Source organism: Centruroides sculpturatus, unplaced genomic scaffold (genome assembly GCF_000671375.1).
Source record: "Centruroides sculpturatus isolate CEXI.00-Female unplaced genomic scaffold, Cexi_2.0 scaffold66, whole genome shotgun sequence".
NCBI classification, from domain to species: domain Eukaryota; kingdom Metazoa; phylum Arthropoda; class Arachnida; order Scorpiones; family Buthidae; genus Centruroides; species Centruroides sculpturatus.
The window spans coordinates 1,002,605-1,019,191 of NW_019384408.1; the positions used below are offsets into that span (position 1 = coordinate 1,002,605).

The window sequence follows — 16,587 nt, forward strand, 5'->3', positions numbered from 1 at the left end:
GGTCATCTCAATTCACTGGCAGCAACATTCTATGACAAGGAGATGGAAAAGTTCGTCCACAGATATGACAAATGCCTTAATCTTCACAATGATTATGTCAAAAAGTAACTATGTTTGTACCTAACTTTTGGTAATAAATTAATTTTGTTATTTATGCTTCTCTTTGTTTTATGGATCATTGTAGCTTGGAAAAAACTGCCCTCATAATTAAAATATATATACAGTATATTATTTCTTTTCAGCTGTAAAAATCTCATTTTAATTGAATTCTAAATAGCAAATAAATTGGACAGGATACTTTAAATGGAACCTAAAAATTATGACAAAACATAAACATTGATTAATTATTAATTCATCAAAAATGACATGGATGGAAGTAACAAAAAAGAAAAATGAAACAATTGTTATGAACAGAAGAGTGAACGATGGTCAGTTTAGCAGTGAAAGTTTGAATGTCAAGTTATGAAAGCAATTTGTCAGCCACCTCAAGGGATGGGAAATGTATTCAGTATTTTTTGCATTTATAATGTCATTTATGGTCTAAATGACTAATGAAAATTGATAAAGTGATTTGTCTGCTTTATAGTTATCAAGTAATATGTATGACAATAAGTAGTGATGACAACTTAACCAGATTAGTCTTCTTTAACAGTTAAATAGTATTGTTCAGCTTTGTGTCCTCCTTTCCTATTCTATTTTCAGCCAATTTTTATTTGACACCTATGGTAAAATTTCTCATCTGAAAGAGTATTTGAACCAATTTTTTTTGTTTTCATTTTAAAATATTTCATATGTATTAATAATTAATTGTTTCAGAATATTGAAGACTGTACATTGCATTTTTGTAAGGTTGGTTATGAATGACAGTATCTGCTACTTAGTAGAGATAAATATAATAGATGTCCTATTTGAAGGATGTGGGGATTGTAAAAATGTCTGTTAAGAAGCAGTGTCTGTTAATGGCAGTTTCACTGCATATGATTTCATGTTGATTTCATTTATTATGAAATATCTTATTTTGTCTCAATTTCCCAATGGACAATAATGTTTTTATTTTTTTCAAGAGTAACTAACTAGAAAAACTTGTAAAAAAACTGTATTGTTAGATTAATGCTAGAATTGTGAAAACTTCTCATCAAAATTTGAATAATTTCAACTCCTAGATTCTTATGTGGTGGTTGTCTAGATTTGCCAACATAAATCAAACCATTCCTAGCATAACCAATATATGATTGCACAACCCAAAAATTTTCAGATTGTCTTTTTTACTCAGCATATATTATATAAACTCTATTGGAAACCAATTTTTCATCCATTGCTGCATTGATGTTTAGTATAGTACATGGTTTGCACTGTTCATTGGGAAATTTCCAAAAATAAAATACCACTGCTAACTTAAACCAATATGTCCAAAATGTAATTTATAAACAAAAACAAAATATACAAAGTAATATTTTCTTTCCTGACAGAAAAAACTTTGACTTGATGCAGTAAAAGATGGATTGGTTATTCATTTTCTATAATTTATTTTTAAAAATACATAATGTTAGTCTTAAAACATAAATATAATACAGGGTGTCCATAAATGTTTACCCTGATAACAAAACAATGTAACTCTTAATTGGATACAGTAAATGAAACATGCATTATACCACATATGCCTCTACTCATTAAGTTTTGAACCTAAGCAAATTGTTCATGTTTTGGGCGATCCTCTGGTTGTAATGCCTTGGGCGATCCTCTGGTTGTAATGCCTGAACAATTTGGACCTTGTATGCATACAATTTAAGACATTTGTGAACCACTTTATGCACTGTACTTTTTGGCACTTGAAGCTTCTGCAAAGTTGTCTAACTGATTTCTGTGGCAACCTCGTGAATGCGATTTGAACTGCCTGCACACTCTCCTCCAAAACAGATGGTCTGCTGCTGCTTGTCCGTTTCTGAACCAACCCTGTTGCTAAAAAAGTTTCCATCCATGTTTTGATTAACTTGACATTAGGTGCTTTCTTTCCATAATGGGACCTAAACTTTCACTGCACAGAAGCCATTTTTACAATATAGCTCACAGAGTGCTCCTTGTGGCAAAAGTGTTGAATGAGACACAACTGTACAGAAACTTCATGAGTTCCCTAGTAGACTTGTAATAAACAAACATTACCAGCATAAATATAATTTCTATTCTATATTCTAAATATAAAAATATAATATTAATCTTGAAATCAGGGTAAACATTTATGGACACCCTGTATATTAATATATTAATTTTTCTTTTAATAATAATAATAATAATAATAATTTTATTTTTCTAGAACACATCTATTCCTGATTTAAATAAACTTCCTGTTCCCCTCTCTGAAAATGAATCTAAAAAATCAATATCAACACAACAAAGGTAATTTTCCAATTTACTTTTATCAATGTATATTAGTTAAGAATTGGGTCTTATTTTCATTTTTATATAATCTCTATGTAATATTTTAATTGTTTCTCAAGTGAGTAGTTGGATTTTAGCATGTATAGTATTTTGATATGTGATGTTGAGAAAATGCTAACATTTTAGATATACATTAAGTTTTATTATAAAATTGATATAATTTAGTTTTCAAAGTTTTTGAGCTTAAATATGATTTAAACATAGTTAAGATCTGATAAGTTTTTGACAAGACTGTCTCGTTTATAAAATTGTATTTCCTGCTGGGTATGAAGCTTAGAGGTATGAAGGAGTACATGTCAGGAGTTGCAATTTGGCACAGAGTATTAGGTGTCCAAATCATGTGCACGTAAAAAAAAACCAGATTTGTAGGTACTCAGGACCGAGAACCGAGTCAAAACAAAATACAAAATGCTGAGACCATTTCTACAAACAGGCAGTAGTGAGAGATTTGTGCATGCATTGCTCATTGGAAATGCAACAATGTGAAATCAAGTTTTGACAAATGTGTGCATTAGGAAGTTCAAAACGAGAAATTGAATTTTGACAAATGAATCTTTGAAAAAACCCATTTCCCTGTCCTGTGTTATTCCTGACATATCTCTGGTAACAACATTGTGAGAACCGAGGGGGTTAATTGTCCCCACTTATCGGCAGCTCTGTCAAAGAATGGCTTTATTGGAGGGCAAAATGAAATGAGTGGGGAGGTTAATGAGTAAGTTGACAGGTTCCCAAATAAATACACAGGTTGAACAAGAATAACACATTTAATAAACAACTATAAAATTGTACATATCAAAGGCAAAAGTGAATAGTTACAAAAATTCTATTCTACACTGCGACAATGATTCGTCTTTTTTATGGAACATCTAATTTCTATTCTCTAAGTTAAACTAAGAGACGAGAGAGAGACTTCTCAGAGAGAAAGTATACAAATAGATATCTAAAAAAATACCTCTAAGTTCCTGATCCATAATATGGGTCATTGGTAAAAACGTTCCTGGATCGTCATCGCAGTTATGGCGAGGTAGCGACAGATAGGATGGCGGTATAAGTCAGTTGATGAGGCAGTCGATGTCTGTCCTGGAAATGTCCGCCTTGTGGACTGCGTCTAAGCCCTCTTCATACTATTTTTGAGGGGTGAGAACTATGACATTATTAATGATTTATACACACACCTGTTAGTGTGTTGACATCTGGATCTAGCTAGTACGAACCACTGGCACAGAGAAGTGTGTTTAATTTTTGATATTGGCGTCTAGAAGATATGATTTTATAATATAAATTTCTATAGGTTTGACAGCTCTCATCCACAAATTAACATTCAGCTGACAATAATTTCTGTAAACTGATCAACAATCTAGATATTGTTTATATTAAACACTGCCTTTGACGACGAACGAGGTGATTTATTGCTGTACTACGTGTCACATGAAACCAAAGAGGGGATAAGAAACATCTCTTATTCCCGTCTTGTTGATATTAACGTCTATAGAATTACTGTTAAACAAATGGAGGAGATTTCTTTTATTGATATATTAACAATTTTTTTCGAGGAGATTGTCTCGGTCATCGACCTCAGAAGGCCCCCTTTTCCCCTCTTACACCTAATCACAAGATTTATTAGCAGGGTGATACTGTTCTGAAACAAAAGGGTTTTAGACCTTCACAACATGCTGACCTTGACCAGTTGATCCGAGATATCTCGTTTCAGCATTAGAATCTTTTTTCAAAGTAGATGGTGCTAGTCATTATAATTTTATATTAAAACTAACTTCTGAATTATAATTTGTTTTTTTCTACATTTATTAATATATATATTGTTTGTGCAAAATAAAAAATAATTTTGGATGATATGATAGCAAGGGTTATTTTTTCAAAAGTGGAAAATTTTCATTAGGCATCAACAAAAATTCAACCGGGGTGAAATGCAACGTTGAGAAATTTTGAAATTGGATGGGTTAATTTCATCGAAAATGCATCGTGGCTGGCGAAGTTTGAACAATCACGCCCAAAAGCAGTGATACCAAAGAAGATTGGAGAATGAGAATGAGACCCACCTTGAGTGTCAAAGTGATTTTGCTTAGTTGTGAGTCTCTGAGACATAAGTCTTGTCCCAAATATGGCCTTGCCATTTTACTTGTTTGTTTTATCAAGAAAAATGAGTAATGATTGGCAGAGGCAACCATACATACAGAGAAAAAACTCAATGCATAGGGTTTCATGCTTTCAGGGATTTTGCAAATTTGATAGTACATTTTGATAGTGCAGTCAAACATAGCTAATTCGAACTTGTTTAATTTAAATATTTTCCTTGGTTCCTTTAATTCTTTATTAAAAACATGCAAAAAATCACATGTAATTTAAACCTTTTTAATTTGAAGTGACAATTATTAAATGACTATTAAAATTACAACTGTTACAAATTACACAATGACTATTACCAAACTAGAGATATTTCTAAGTTTATGTTGTCTTACCGCTTGTCACTCTGGCTGATCGGTCTACCCTTGCATTTACAGGAAGTAGTTAGTTATTGCTGCAAACTTTTTTCCTATTTTTGTGATTTTTGCTATAGTATTAGTGAGCTATTTCATTGTGTATAACAAAGATGAATGCAAATGGAATCCCAATGGAATGCAAAAAAGCATAATATGCTATATGTATTGTTTAGACACTGCCATGTTCAAACATATTACTGACACACAACTTTCCATAGACCGATCTTGTTCCTTGCACGGGTACACAATGAACTGTCCTATCCAGCACTATTGTGAGCTTGGTGTAGTTCATAATTCATCCATTACATGATATTGATTACATAGACATGAAAAGATTGATAATATCAGGTTATCCCATAAATAATATCTTATTTATTTATAGATAAATTTCAATTATTTAACTTGTTTTATATTGAATAGTGGTAAGTTTTATATTTAATTAATTATAATTAGACTTCAGACATCAACACCAATATTGGAAGGAACATCAGTAGCACCAAGGCAAAGACCAAAAGGCCATCAAGTATTACCTGCAGTAGGAAGTTTGCCATTATTACCACAAGCAAATCTTTTAAATCCTTCAAATTCAACTATTTCACCAAGTCAACAAGCAAATATATCTAATAAAGGTAAATATAAAAGACAGTTTAATTACTTTACAGTGGTACCTCAGGATACAAAATTAATCCGTTCCAAAACTGAGATCGTATCATGAAAATGTCATAAGGTGAATCATTTTTCCCCATACAATTACATGTAAAACCAAATAATTTGTTTCAACACAAAAAACACACTCGAATTAAAGCTAAGTAGTACATTAAAAAAAGAAATAACTATAGTAAGGAAAACACTGAAAAATGCGTTTTGTAGTTGTAAATGTATAAATAACCATAATAGAATAATAATTGATTAAAAAAATGTAGTTTTATTTGCACTTTACCTTTGAGGATAGACGACTGTGGAGGTGTAAACTGGTGGCGGAAGAGAGTGAGAAGGAAAATGATACTAAAACTTAACTGACATAACATAATGTAACAATAACTTAAAAATAACTTATAAAAGATAAAAAAAAATTAGTGTTGTTTTATATATATATATAAACACTAATTTTTTATATATATTTTTTTTTAAATTTTTTTTTAAATTTTTATTCACTGCTCTTTGCTTTCTTTCCTTCACTTTCACCAGCACTTTCACTGGATAGATGTCACTTGGTAAAATGTCTATCCAAAGAGGTTTGGCTTTGCCTACTTTCTAAAATGTTTCTAAAATGACTTAGGCAAATGTCATTACTCCGAGCAGCAATACGGCCAGTGTGAACCTTTTCGGGGTGTTTCTTTTCAATAAAATCAGTCACTTTCTGATAATACCTCAAGATTCCTTTATCGAGCGAGATCCTTCCATGACGAAGCAAACACGCGGACTGAGACCAATGAACAGAAGTGAATAAAAAATGGCACTGTGAACTAATGTAATGTTGTATGGTGAGTTTTTGTTTGTATTGTGGAGAAAAAATATGTTCGAATTTCATGTCGTATCCTGAAAATTTCATATGCTGGGGTGTTCGTATCCTGAGGTACCACTGTATTATCATTTTTTCTTAGAAATTATTTAAAATTGTTTACTTATATACTATATTTGTCTTCACAGTGTTAATTAGTTATTAAGTTATAATAAGAAGTTTAGTTATATAGTTATTATAAGTAGATTAGTTATTTTATTAATTACTCTTTTTTTTTATATTTAACTTTATATTAAGAGAATAAGATTTTATAATAGCAATATATAGTAACAATTCTTCAAAGTTTGAACTGGAGAAATGTAATATGAAATATATAATCTCCAGCAATCTCAATATTAATCCAGCAGGCATCAAAAATATCACTTTTCTAATGTTTTTGATTTACTCCAAAGGTCTTTTGATTTGTGTTTGATACAAAATTAAATTTTTGTTCGAAAATTTTTTGAACATTCCAATATGTTCTAATTTTCTTGAAGCCTCAAGACCTTCAGAGTAGGTTGAAAACCCAAACAATTGCCAGATTAAATCAGGCTACTTTACCATGATTATTTTTAATTAAATTTTAAATAATTTGGTACTAGAGGTAATAATGGCAGTAAAATAGCCTGATTTAATCCATTGTTTGGCTTATTACTAAAATATCAGGCTTCAGAATGTTTATATAGGTTGAAAACATTAGAAAAATTTTGATACCTGCTGTATTAATCCTGAGGTTGGTGGAGATTATATATTTCATATAACAACAAATATCTTGTGTAAGACATTTCTGACATTATTCTTTCTAAATATCAGATATTACAGTGCACTCTCACTTATTCAAACTAGCTATTATGTAGGATTGTTGGATTAGTGAGGTATGTTCAAAGAAAAATAAATTAAGAAAGAATAGATACTTTAAAAATTTTTAACTGTATTTATCTATTTGTCTAACAAATTAAGTCATGTTTTTAAGAAATAATGTGTTGTTTATTTTTAAGTGAAAAATTAACAAAAATTATATCAAATTTTGATATTCTCATTAGATCTGGTGGGTTTTCTGCCAAATTGGCAATCCTACTCATGAACATAATAAACTACTCTTGCATGCTAAAGCAGCTTTAATACAGCTGGATAAATAAGCCAATGACATAGTTCATTTCAAATGGAATGGCTCTTATTGGCTTACAGCTATGTTAAAACTGCTTTACCAGGGCCGTGTTCAGTAACGCATAACACCTAAGTTAGAATTCTGAGAGGCTTAGTGGGCAGATCTAAGAACGTTCTGAGCATCATTGAATGATTACTCTTAGTTAGATAACTAGGCAAAATGGTGGACAAAATTAAAATTATGATCACAACCAGTGTTTCTTAACAGGGGCCACGGCCCCTGGGGGTCCATAAGAAGTTTGCCGGGGGCTGTCAAAATTTCCTTCAGAATATAATAAAAAGAAAATTGATATATAACCAAATATTGTATTGAAAAGTGAAATAAGAAAGATAAAGTTTTCATATTTAGTTTTTTTTATTTATTTCTTATTTTTTCCTACATACAACTTCGTTAGTACAGAAGAAATAAATGCAAATATGCTACTTACACCTCAGTATTTACTTCTTTTATTCCAAAGTAATTCTAAGAAACCTATAATGCTTGGAATTTTAAAAATAATTAGGAAAAATAGTAGGCTTAGTAGTAGGCTTTGAAAATTTAAATGTTTTTGCAAAAGATATGCAAAATCTTTACGACAAGTTGTGGGTGTTTTAGTTTTAGTTCAGTTTTAGCATAGACTTTGGATTGAGTAATAGTGCATTTCTTCTTATATTATATGTTTAGTTTTAATTATTTATAATTAACCCTTAAAATTATTTTCAAATATTTATTGTTTATTGTATGAATTTTTAAATGTTATTTTATTTTTTGTTAAAAATTAATGAGTTTTTATGTTTAATTGTGAAGTTTGAATGTTATTTAAATAGATAATGAAATAATAAAGTTATGTTTTACATTTATTATATAAAAACATAAAGCAATAATAAAAAAATCAACTTATCATAGATAATTTAACAAATATAAATTATTATTAAAAAATTGGGGTCACAAAAAATTACGAAACATTTGGTGAGCTTCTTAAATTATGAAACATTTGGTGGGCACAGCCCACCAAATGTTTCATAATTTAAGAAGGTTAAGAACCACTGATCACAACAATTGTCACAAATGAACTGGTCAAAAAGGATGAAGTAACCAATAAATTATTCAAATGGAAGTTGCGTCAGGTCATGATGAAATTAATAAAGCAATTGTTAATTGTAATCAATGAAATGGATCACTATCTTCCATTAAAATGTACTCGGAATCTGTTATATTGACATATCATCATTTTACATTTCAAAGTCATTTTAGAATGAGAGAATAACTTTGTGATTCTTACAATAAAATACATTTAGTTCAACATGAGCAGCCATCTTGCAAATTGTATGGCAAGCCAAAAACAATGACATCACTACTAGAAGTTAGCATAGATAAAAGAAGCTGACTGAACTAGCTAGAATTCTAGTGGTGGGAGGAGTCAAGCAGTAGTTAGAAATGAGTTTGACATTGCAGCATAACTAGACTTAGCAAAAATTCTGCATTACTGAACATGGCCCCCAGGCAATGTGTTGAAAGAATTTGCAAAACTTAGTACATTGGTCAGTTCTTGCTGAGTTTGACTAGTTTAATTTATAAAGGGATGATGTGATATATGTGAAATTTTGTTTAACTTAGAAGTAGAAAAATACTTCATATTGTATAGGATAGTGGTGTGCAAACTCTTTTCATTTCTGACCCCCCCATTTTGTGTAAAATTTTGTTATGACCCCTGGATAGACAGTGGACATTTTTTTAATCATCAACATAAAGTGAAATTCTTTCTGGGATTTTTATAATTTAAATATAAATAAAATAAATATAATTTTCATTTCACTATTTTACTGTTACCTGATACTTGTTGAAGAAAAGCCTTATATTTTTTGTTGTCAAATAAATTTATTTGAATTTAGTGACCCCAAAAAATTTTCTCGCAACCCCCAGAGGGGTCACGACCCATGGTTTGCACACCACTAGTATAGGTATTTGCCAGGACTAATAATCTAGTTCAACTTAAGGAGGGATTTGAGATCAGAGGTTTTATTGTATTTTATATTATTTCTAGATGTAATAACTTATATCTAAGGCATTATTTGGAAAAATTAATAAAAATGAAATAAAATTAATGAACAGAATGTAATTTCTTTTGTTTCGTAAAATAATCTCCTGTATTTTTGACGATACTATGTCTCGTCTCTAAAATAACTCTGCTGTCAATGGCTGCACACCTTAAAGGTATGAAGGAGTACATGTCAGGAGTTGCAATTTGGCACAGAGTATTTGGTGCCAAAATCATATGCACATAAAATAAACCAGACTTGTAGGTAGTCAGGGTCAAGAACCAGGTCAAAATAAAATACAAAATGCTGAGACCATTTCTACAAACAGATTTATGCATGCATTGCTCGCACTTTCCAAGACATAGTCTTATCCCAAGAATAGCTTTGCCATTTTACTTGTTTTTTATTGTAATTTTAGGAGATGTATTTTTTAAGATTACATAATCATTATACCATCATGAAAAATTAAATACAGACAGCTCCTGATTTATGATGAATTATATCCTGAAGAAAGCATTGTAAATAGAATACAAGTTATAATGTATTTGTATGAGTTATGTTCTGGCCTTTAAAATATTTTTATATATTAGTTATACAGTTTTAATTATCAAAATATTATATGAATATTTTAATAGTTTCTTTAAATAAGTAATTCTTTACATAAATATACATTTTAATAAATAATATGTACCATAATTGTTTAAAAGTAGCAAAAATAAAATTTGAACACTTGTGTTGAGTCGGAACCTTGTGTTGTAGTAGCTATTGTCAGACCCCTTTATTGATTTTGTTTGACAGTTGCTTTGATATCTGTTGAAAGAATTATACACTTATGCTGTAAATATAGTTTTAGAATTATTGAAGTGAAATTTCTTTTCTTTTTTGCCTTTTTATGAATTTCTGGCAGTTTTTGCAGATCGTCATACTTGTAAAATATAATGTAAACCATCATAAAGTAGAGAATGTCTATATATGAAATTTAATTATATTCTGTAGAATTGTAATCAAATGTGGTTTCCATAATATACAAGATTAATTTTGTACACAGTCAAAAAAATTCTTAAAATAGCAGTATGTAGCTTTTTGGATTATAACACTGTAATGGTAGGACATATGGGAACACTTACCTAATCACTTTTAAAGTAGAACTCTTCAGAACATGCGCATACACACTCTTCATCCATTGATCCTACTATTGTTAGAAGCACCATTGGAAGGATTCTTTTGGAATATTCAGGCGTTTGATCATCAACTTAGATTTGATGTCTTCCATGGTTGCAAATACATCTCCTTGAGACCCATTTTCAACATAGAGAACAACCAGAAGTCATTTGGAGTGAGATCCAATGAATATGGTGGTTGGGCAATGAGAGGAAGTCTTTTGTCAGCAAGGAGTTGCTGCACAACAAGTGATGAGTGGCTTAGGGCATTATCATGGTGCAGAAACCATCTTCCCCATCATTTGTCTCACTATTTCTCCAAACTGCATCTTGTAACCTATGCAAAACTTGCATGTAGAAGTCCATTAACACTTTGTCCAGATATTATGAACTCATGGTGCATATACTGACGTCAAATAATGCAATGAGTATCATTTTTACTTTGGATTTAATAAGGTGTGATTTCTTTGTTCAGGGAGACAATGCTGTGTGCCACTCTGATCTTTCTGTTTTAGGTGAACATTTTTGACTCATCATCAATGATGATCTTGGTTCTTCATGAGAAATATTGAGTCCTGTGTACTTTTTCAAATAGATCTACAGTGAGCAGCATGTGACAGCTATCTGATCCATGGTTAGCTGTCCGGAACAAAAGTCTCAACTTCAAGTTGTCAAATTGCATGAATAGATTCATAAGAGATACCATCTTCTTGTTTCAAATCCACAATTGTTATATATGGCTAAGAATGAATCACTTGTCCCACTTTGGCAATAATTTTTTGTTTTTTGGTTCTGGATGTGAATGGCCTCCTGCTGCATTTGTCATCCTGCAATGTCTCCTATCTTTTTTTAAACCTTGAAAACCAGTTATAAACTGTCGATTTCTGTAATGCAGTTTCAATGTAAATTTGCTACATTGGGTCAATAGTGTCTTTGAAGCAGATTTTCCCAATTTGCACATGAACTTGATGTTTGCACATTGTTCAAATTGCAACATGGCACTGCAAGACAAACACTCACGTCAAAATGAAATGAAACAGTAATATCACCATACATTGAAACATGTCCAGACCAGTTGTAGCTGAAAGCAGACATTGTAATCGTCCTTCCCACAACAATGCATATACAATCTTTTCTCCCTTTTGTCGTCTGGAGGGCAATTTTGGGAACTTTTTAACTGCCTGTATATTATTCTAGTTTGTTTTTTTTTTTTTTCAAAGTTGTATCATTTAGAATAAAAATAAAAATCTTGTTTTGATCATAAAATTCCTCGTTTTCATTGTTGTTGTATGTTAATCCCCTTCTTTTGTTATTTTTATATCATATATACTTTAAGCATTTTAATCTAGATTAAAATGAAATCTAGATTAAAATGATTAAATCTAGATTAAATCAGCTAGATTAAATTTCACGTTATGTAAATAAAATGTAAGAAGCTACAAATATCTAATGCAAGCATAATACAACATGATAAATTATAATGTATTACAATCACCAAAAGATGAAAATAGTGAAGGAAATTTATATATCCCAAAGAAAACCTGTTTGACAGATTTTTGGATAACTATTTGAATTCGTTTCAAAGCTTGTTAGTTTAGAGTCTGAATAAACCACTATAATAATAATAAAATTAAATAGACACCCACGATTGCCATAAATAATCTGGCTATAATTTGGAAATATTAATTATGAATTACAAATAAATTTGGCACTAGAGGGAGGCGTATTAAATTTAATATAATATTTAATTAATTAATTTAAATTAATGGTGCCTATGCCTCCCTCTAGTGCCAAATTTATTTGTAATTCATAATTACCATATATCTGCATAGATAAGATGATAGTTGAATCATAAAAAAAGACCCCCAAAATCCAGGGTTATTTAAAAAAAATAGATTGAAATTTATGTAAATTAAAACCATTATAAAAAAACTGACAAATCGTAATTATTTACTAGTAGAAAGTAGGGTATGTCCATAAAATATAATAGCCCATACAACATTTTTGTGAATAATCAAGGTCATTACCTGAATACCCGAATCAGTGTGAATGTTTGCAACAATCTCAAGACAATCCTGCCAGATGCAAGAAAAAAAAATTGAAGTTGTTTCAAAAAGTTATGAATATGACATAATTCTGTATACGTTATACAGTGTTGTTATCCAGATGATGATCACTGATCTAAACTAAATTCATAGGCCATTGATAGTTTGGAATTTGTCTTATAGGGCAGATATATGCTAAAACTATAAAACTTTGACAAAAATTTATACTTTGCCTTATTTGAAGGTTGTCTTATCTGTGCAGATATATGGTAATATTTCCAAATTATAGCCCAATTATTTACAGCAATTGCAGGTGTCTATTTGCTAAGCATTGGGTTTCGGTAGATGTTTATATCTGTATAATAGAATTATTCTAAAATATATAATTTTTTAATTAATTTTTAAATTTAAATATATTTTATACAAAACAGTTGCAATAATTGCAGGTTTTTCATCAGCCTCTGCACCTTGTTCAACAGTTGTTACTCCAAGTCAACAATCAGCTAACTTTACAATTCAGCCATCAACTTCTACTAATAGAACTGCATCACTAGAAGCTATTCTTTCTCACTCATCTAATTTCAATCCCTTTATTGACTCAAATCCAAACTCCCATGGTAATTGTGATGTAGCAACATTTAAGTTACCATTAGTACCATGTTCTACACAAGGTTTTAAATCAGCTATGACTATTGGAGAAAACTCAGGAAAATTATTGGGATCAGTTACACCACCAGCTTCTCCTAATCCTACACATTCACATAGAATACATCGGCGCAATGTTAGCGATACCTCTGCCTTCAATAAGTAAGTAATTTTAAAGTATTTTATGTAATCAATAAATCTTGAAATTGATGATATTGTATTTATAAAGTTTAAAAAAGTATATTTAAAGCAACAAAAAATTAAATTTAATAATATATTTTGTTCTAATTTATCAATGATTAAAATGATGTACAGAAACATTTAATTTCATGAATTACATTTAATTATTTGATGAAAATAATTATCTTAATAATTTTTCTTTTCAATGATATTTTATAATTATTAAAATTTAATGTATTGTTTAACTATGTATTAACTAAAGTAATGTATTATTTAACTATTGATAAAATCAAAACCTTTGACAAAAATTGTTATGTGATTTTATTGCTAACAGATATATATCAAAATAAAATCAAAATAAACTCTTACACTCATATTAATTCAACTCTTTGTGACAAATCAATCATTTATAATACTGGTATGACAGTATAATACAATATTTATTTTTATGTATGTAAATATATAAATGCAAATTTTATGATATATGTATACAATAAAACTTCTTGAACTTGAAGAGACCAAAAAAAATTGTCATTTCGAGTTATGGAGAGTTCTACATATGGAAAGTATTTGAAAAATAGAAAAATTTTCATTCAGATGCAAAGTACAAAGCAATAGAATAAGGCATGCAATTTTGCAATATATTTAAGTTTATGATATTTATTTGAATCATTATTAGAACAATACCCAAGACTGTAATAATGATTTAAATAAATAGCATGAATTTAAGTGTCACAAAATCATCTCTCTATATTACACTGAATTTTTTTCAAACATCAAATTTTGGATAATTTGTTACATAAATTATCCACAAGTAAATTTAGGTAGTTAGAAAATAATCTTTATTAATATGAATATGAATTCACAGTCTTTTATGACTGAATTCATAAAGCATTGAAGACAAAATTTAAAATTGCTGTCACAAACTAAGTATTCAATTCCCCTCCAAATAGGAATATGAATATTATAGTAGAGCATCATTTATCTGAATCAATTGGGGACTGAGCTTGTTCAGATAACTTATTTTTTGGATAACCGACTACGTACGAAAAAATATACAGTGGTGCCTCGTATAACGTACGCCTTGAATAACGGACGCTGCGAACAATGGACTTTCTGTTTGGCTGTTACATGACTCAAGCAACGGACTGGCTTCGAACAATGGACTTTCCGTTCGGCAGTTACATGAGGCGAAAAACAGTCTTCCTGCGAACAAGTGCAAATGATGTTTCCACTCTTTTGCTATTTTTATAATATATTAGTATTATTAAAATATATTATTAGTATATCTGAAGTACAGAGCTCCCGTTGGGATTCAGCTTGCTCCCTTGTTTATTACATACTGTACATCACNTTATATTAAGAGAATAAGATTTTATAATAGCAATATATAGTAACAATTCTTCAAAGTTTGAACTGGAGAAATGTAATATGAAATATATAATCTCCAGCAATCTCAATATTAATCCAGCAGGCATCAAAAATATCACTTTTCTAATGTTTTTGATTTACTCCAAAGGTCTTTTGATTTGTGTTTGATACAAAATTAAATTTTTGTTCGAAAATTTTTTGAACATTCCAATATGTTCTAATTTTCTTGAAGCCTCAAGACCTTCAGAGTAGGTTGAAAACCCAAACAATTGCCAGATTAAATCAGGCTACTTTACCATGATTATTTTTAATTAAATTTTAAATAATTTGGTACTAGAGGTAATAATGGCAGTAAAATAGCCTGATTTAATCCATTGTTTGGCTTATTACTAAAATATCAGGCTTCAGAATGTTTATATAGGTTGAAAACATTAGAAAAATTTTGATACCTGCTGTATTAATCCTGAGGTTGGTGGAGATTATATATTTCATATAACAACAAATATCTTGTGTAAGACATTTCTGACATTATTCTTTCTAAATATCAGATATTACAGTGCACTCTCACTTATTCAAACTAGCTATTATGTAGGATTGTTGGATTAGTGAGGTATGTTCAAAGAAAAATAAATTAAGAAAGAATAGATACTTTAAAAATTTTTAACTGTATTTATCTATTTGTCTAACAAATTAAGTCATGTTTTTAAGAAATAATGTGTTGTTTATTTTTAAGTGAAAAATTAACAAAAATTATATCAAATTTTGATATTCTCATTAGATCTGGTGGGTTTTCTGCCAAATTGGCAATCCTACTCATGAACATAATAAACTACTCTTGCATGCTAAAGCAGCTTTAATACAGCTGGATAAATAAGCCAATGACATAGTTCATTTCAAATGGAATGGCTCTTATTGGCTTACAGCTATGTTAAAACTGCTTTACCAGGGCCGTGTTCAGTAACGCATAACACCTAAGTTAGAATTCTGAGAGGCTTAGTGGGCAGATCTAAGAACGTTCTGAGCATCATTGAATGATTACTCTTAGTTAGATAACTAGGCAAAATGGTGGACAAAATTAAAATTATGATCACAACCAGTGTTTCTTAACAGGGGCCACGGCCCCTGGGGGTCCATAAGAAGTTTGCCGGGGGCTGTCAAAATTTCCTTCAGAATATAATAAAAAGAAAATTGATATATAACCAAATATTGTATTGAAAAGTGAAATAAGAAAGATAAAGTTTTCATATTTAGCTTTTTTTTTTATTTAACAAATTAGTTGAGGATATTCAGCAACAGAAATCGCATTAAATTATTTTCAAATATTTTTTGTTTTTTTCTATGAATTTTTAAATGTTTCTTATTTTATTTTTTGTTAAAAATTAATGAGTTTTTATGTTTAATTGTGAAGTTTGAATGTTATTTAAATAGATAATGAAATAATAAAGTTATGTTTTACATTTATTATATAAAAAATAAAGCAATAATAAAAAAATCAATTTATTATAAATAATTTAACAAATATAAATTATTATTAAAAAATGGGGGTCACAAAAAATTATGAAATA

The 16,587-nt window shown here is 29.7% G+C and overlaps 1 protein-coding gene across 1 annotated transcript in view; it reads left to right on the top strand.

The window, feature by feature from the left end:
• The window catches only part of LOC111618957 (AP2-associated protein kinase 1-like), a gene marked incomplete at its 5' end in the record, with an annotated part of 50,333 nt that overhangs the window by 14,331 nt on the left and 19,415 nt on the right, over positions 1-16,587 (top strand). Inside the window, 3 exons of the mRNA XM_023360586.1 lie at positions 2,312-2,394; positions 5,388-5,563; positions 13,273-13,633. Of these exons, the coding sequence (XP_023216354.1) occupies positions 2,312-2,394; positions 5,388-5,563; positions 13,273-13,633 (620 nt within the window). The remainder of the gene's footprint in view (positions 1-2,311; positions 2,395-5,387; positions 5,564-13,272; positions 13,634-16,587) is intronic.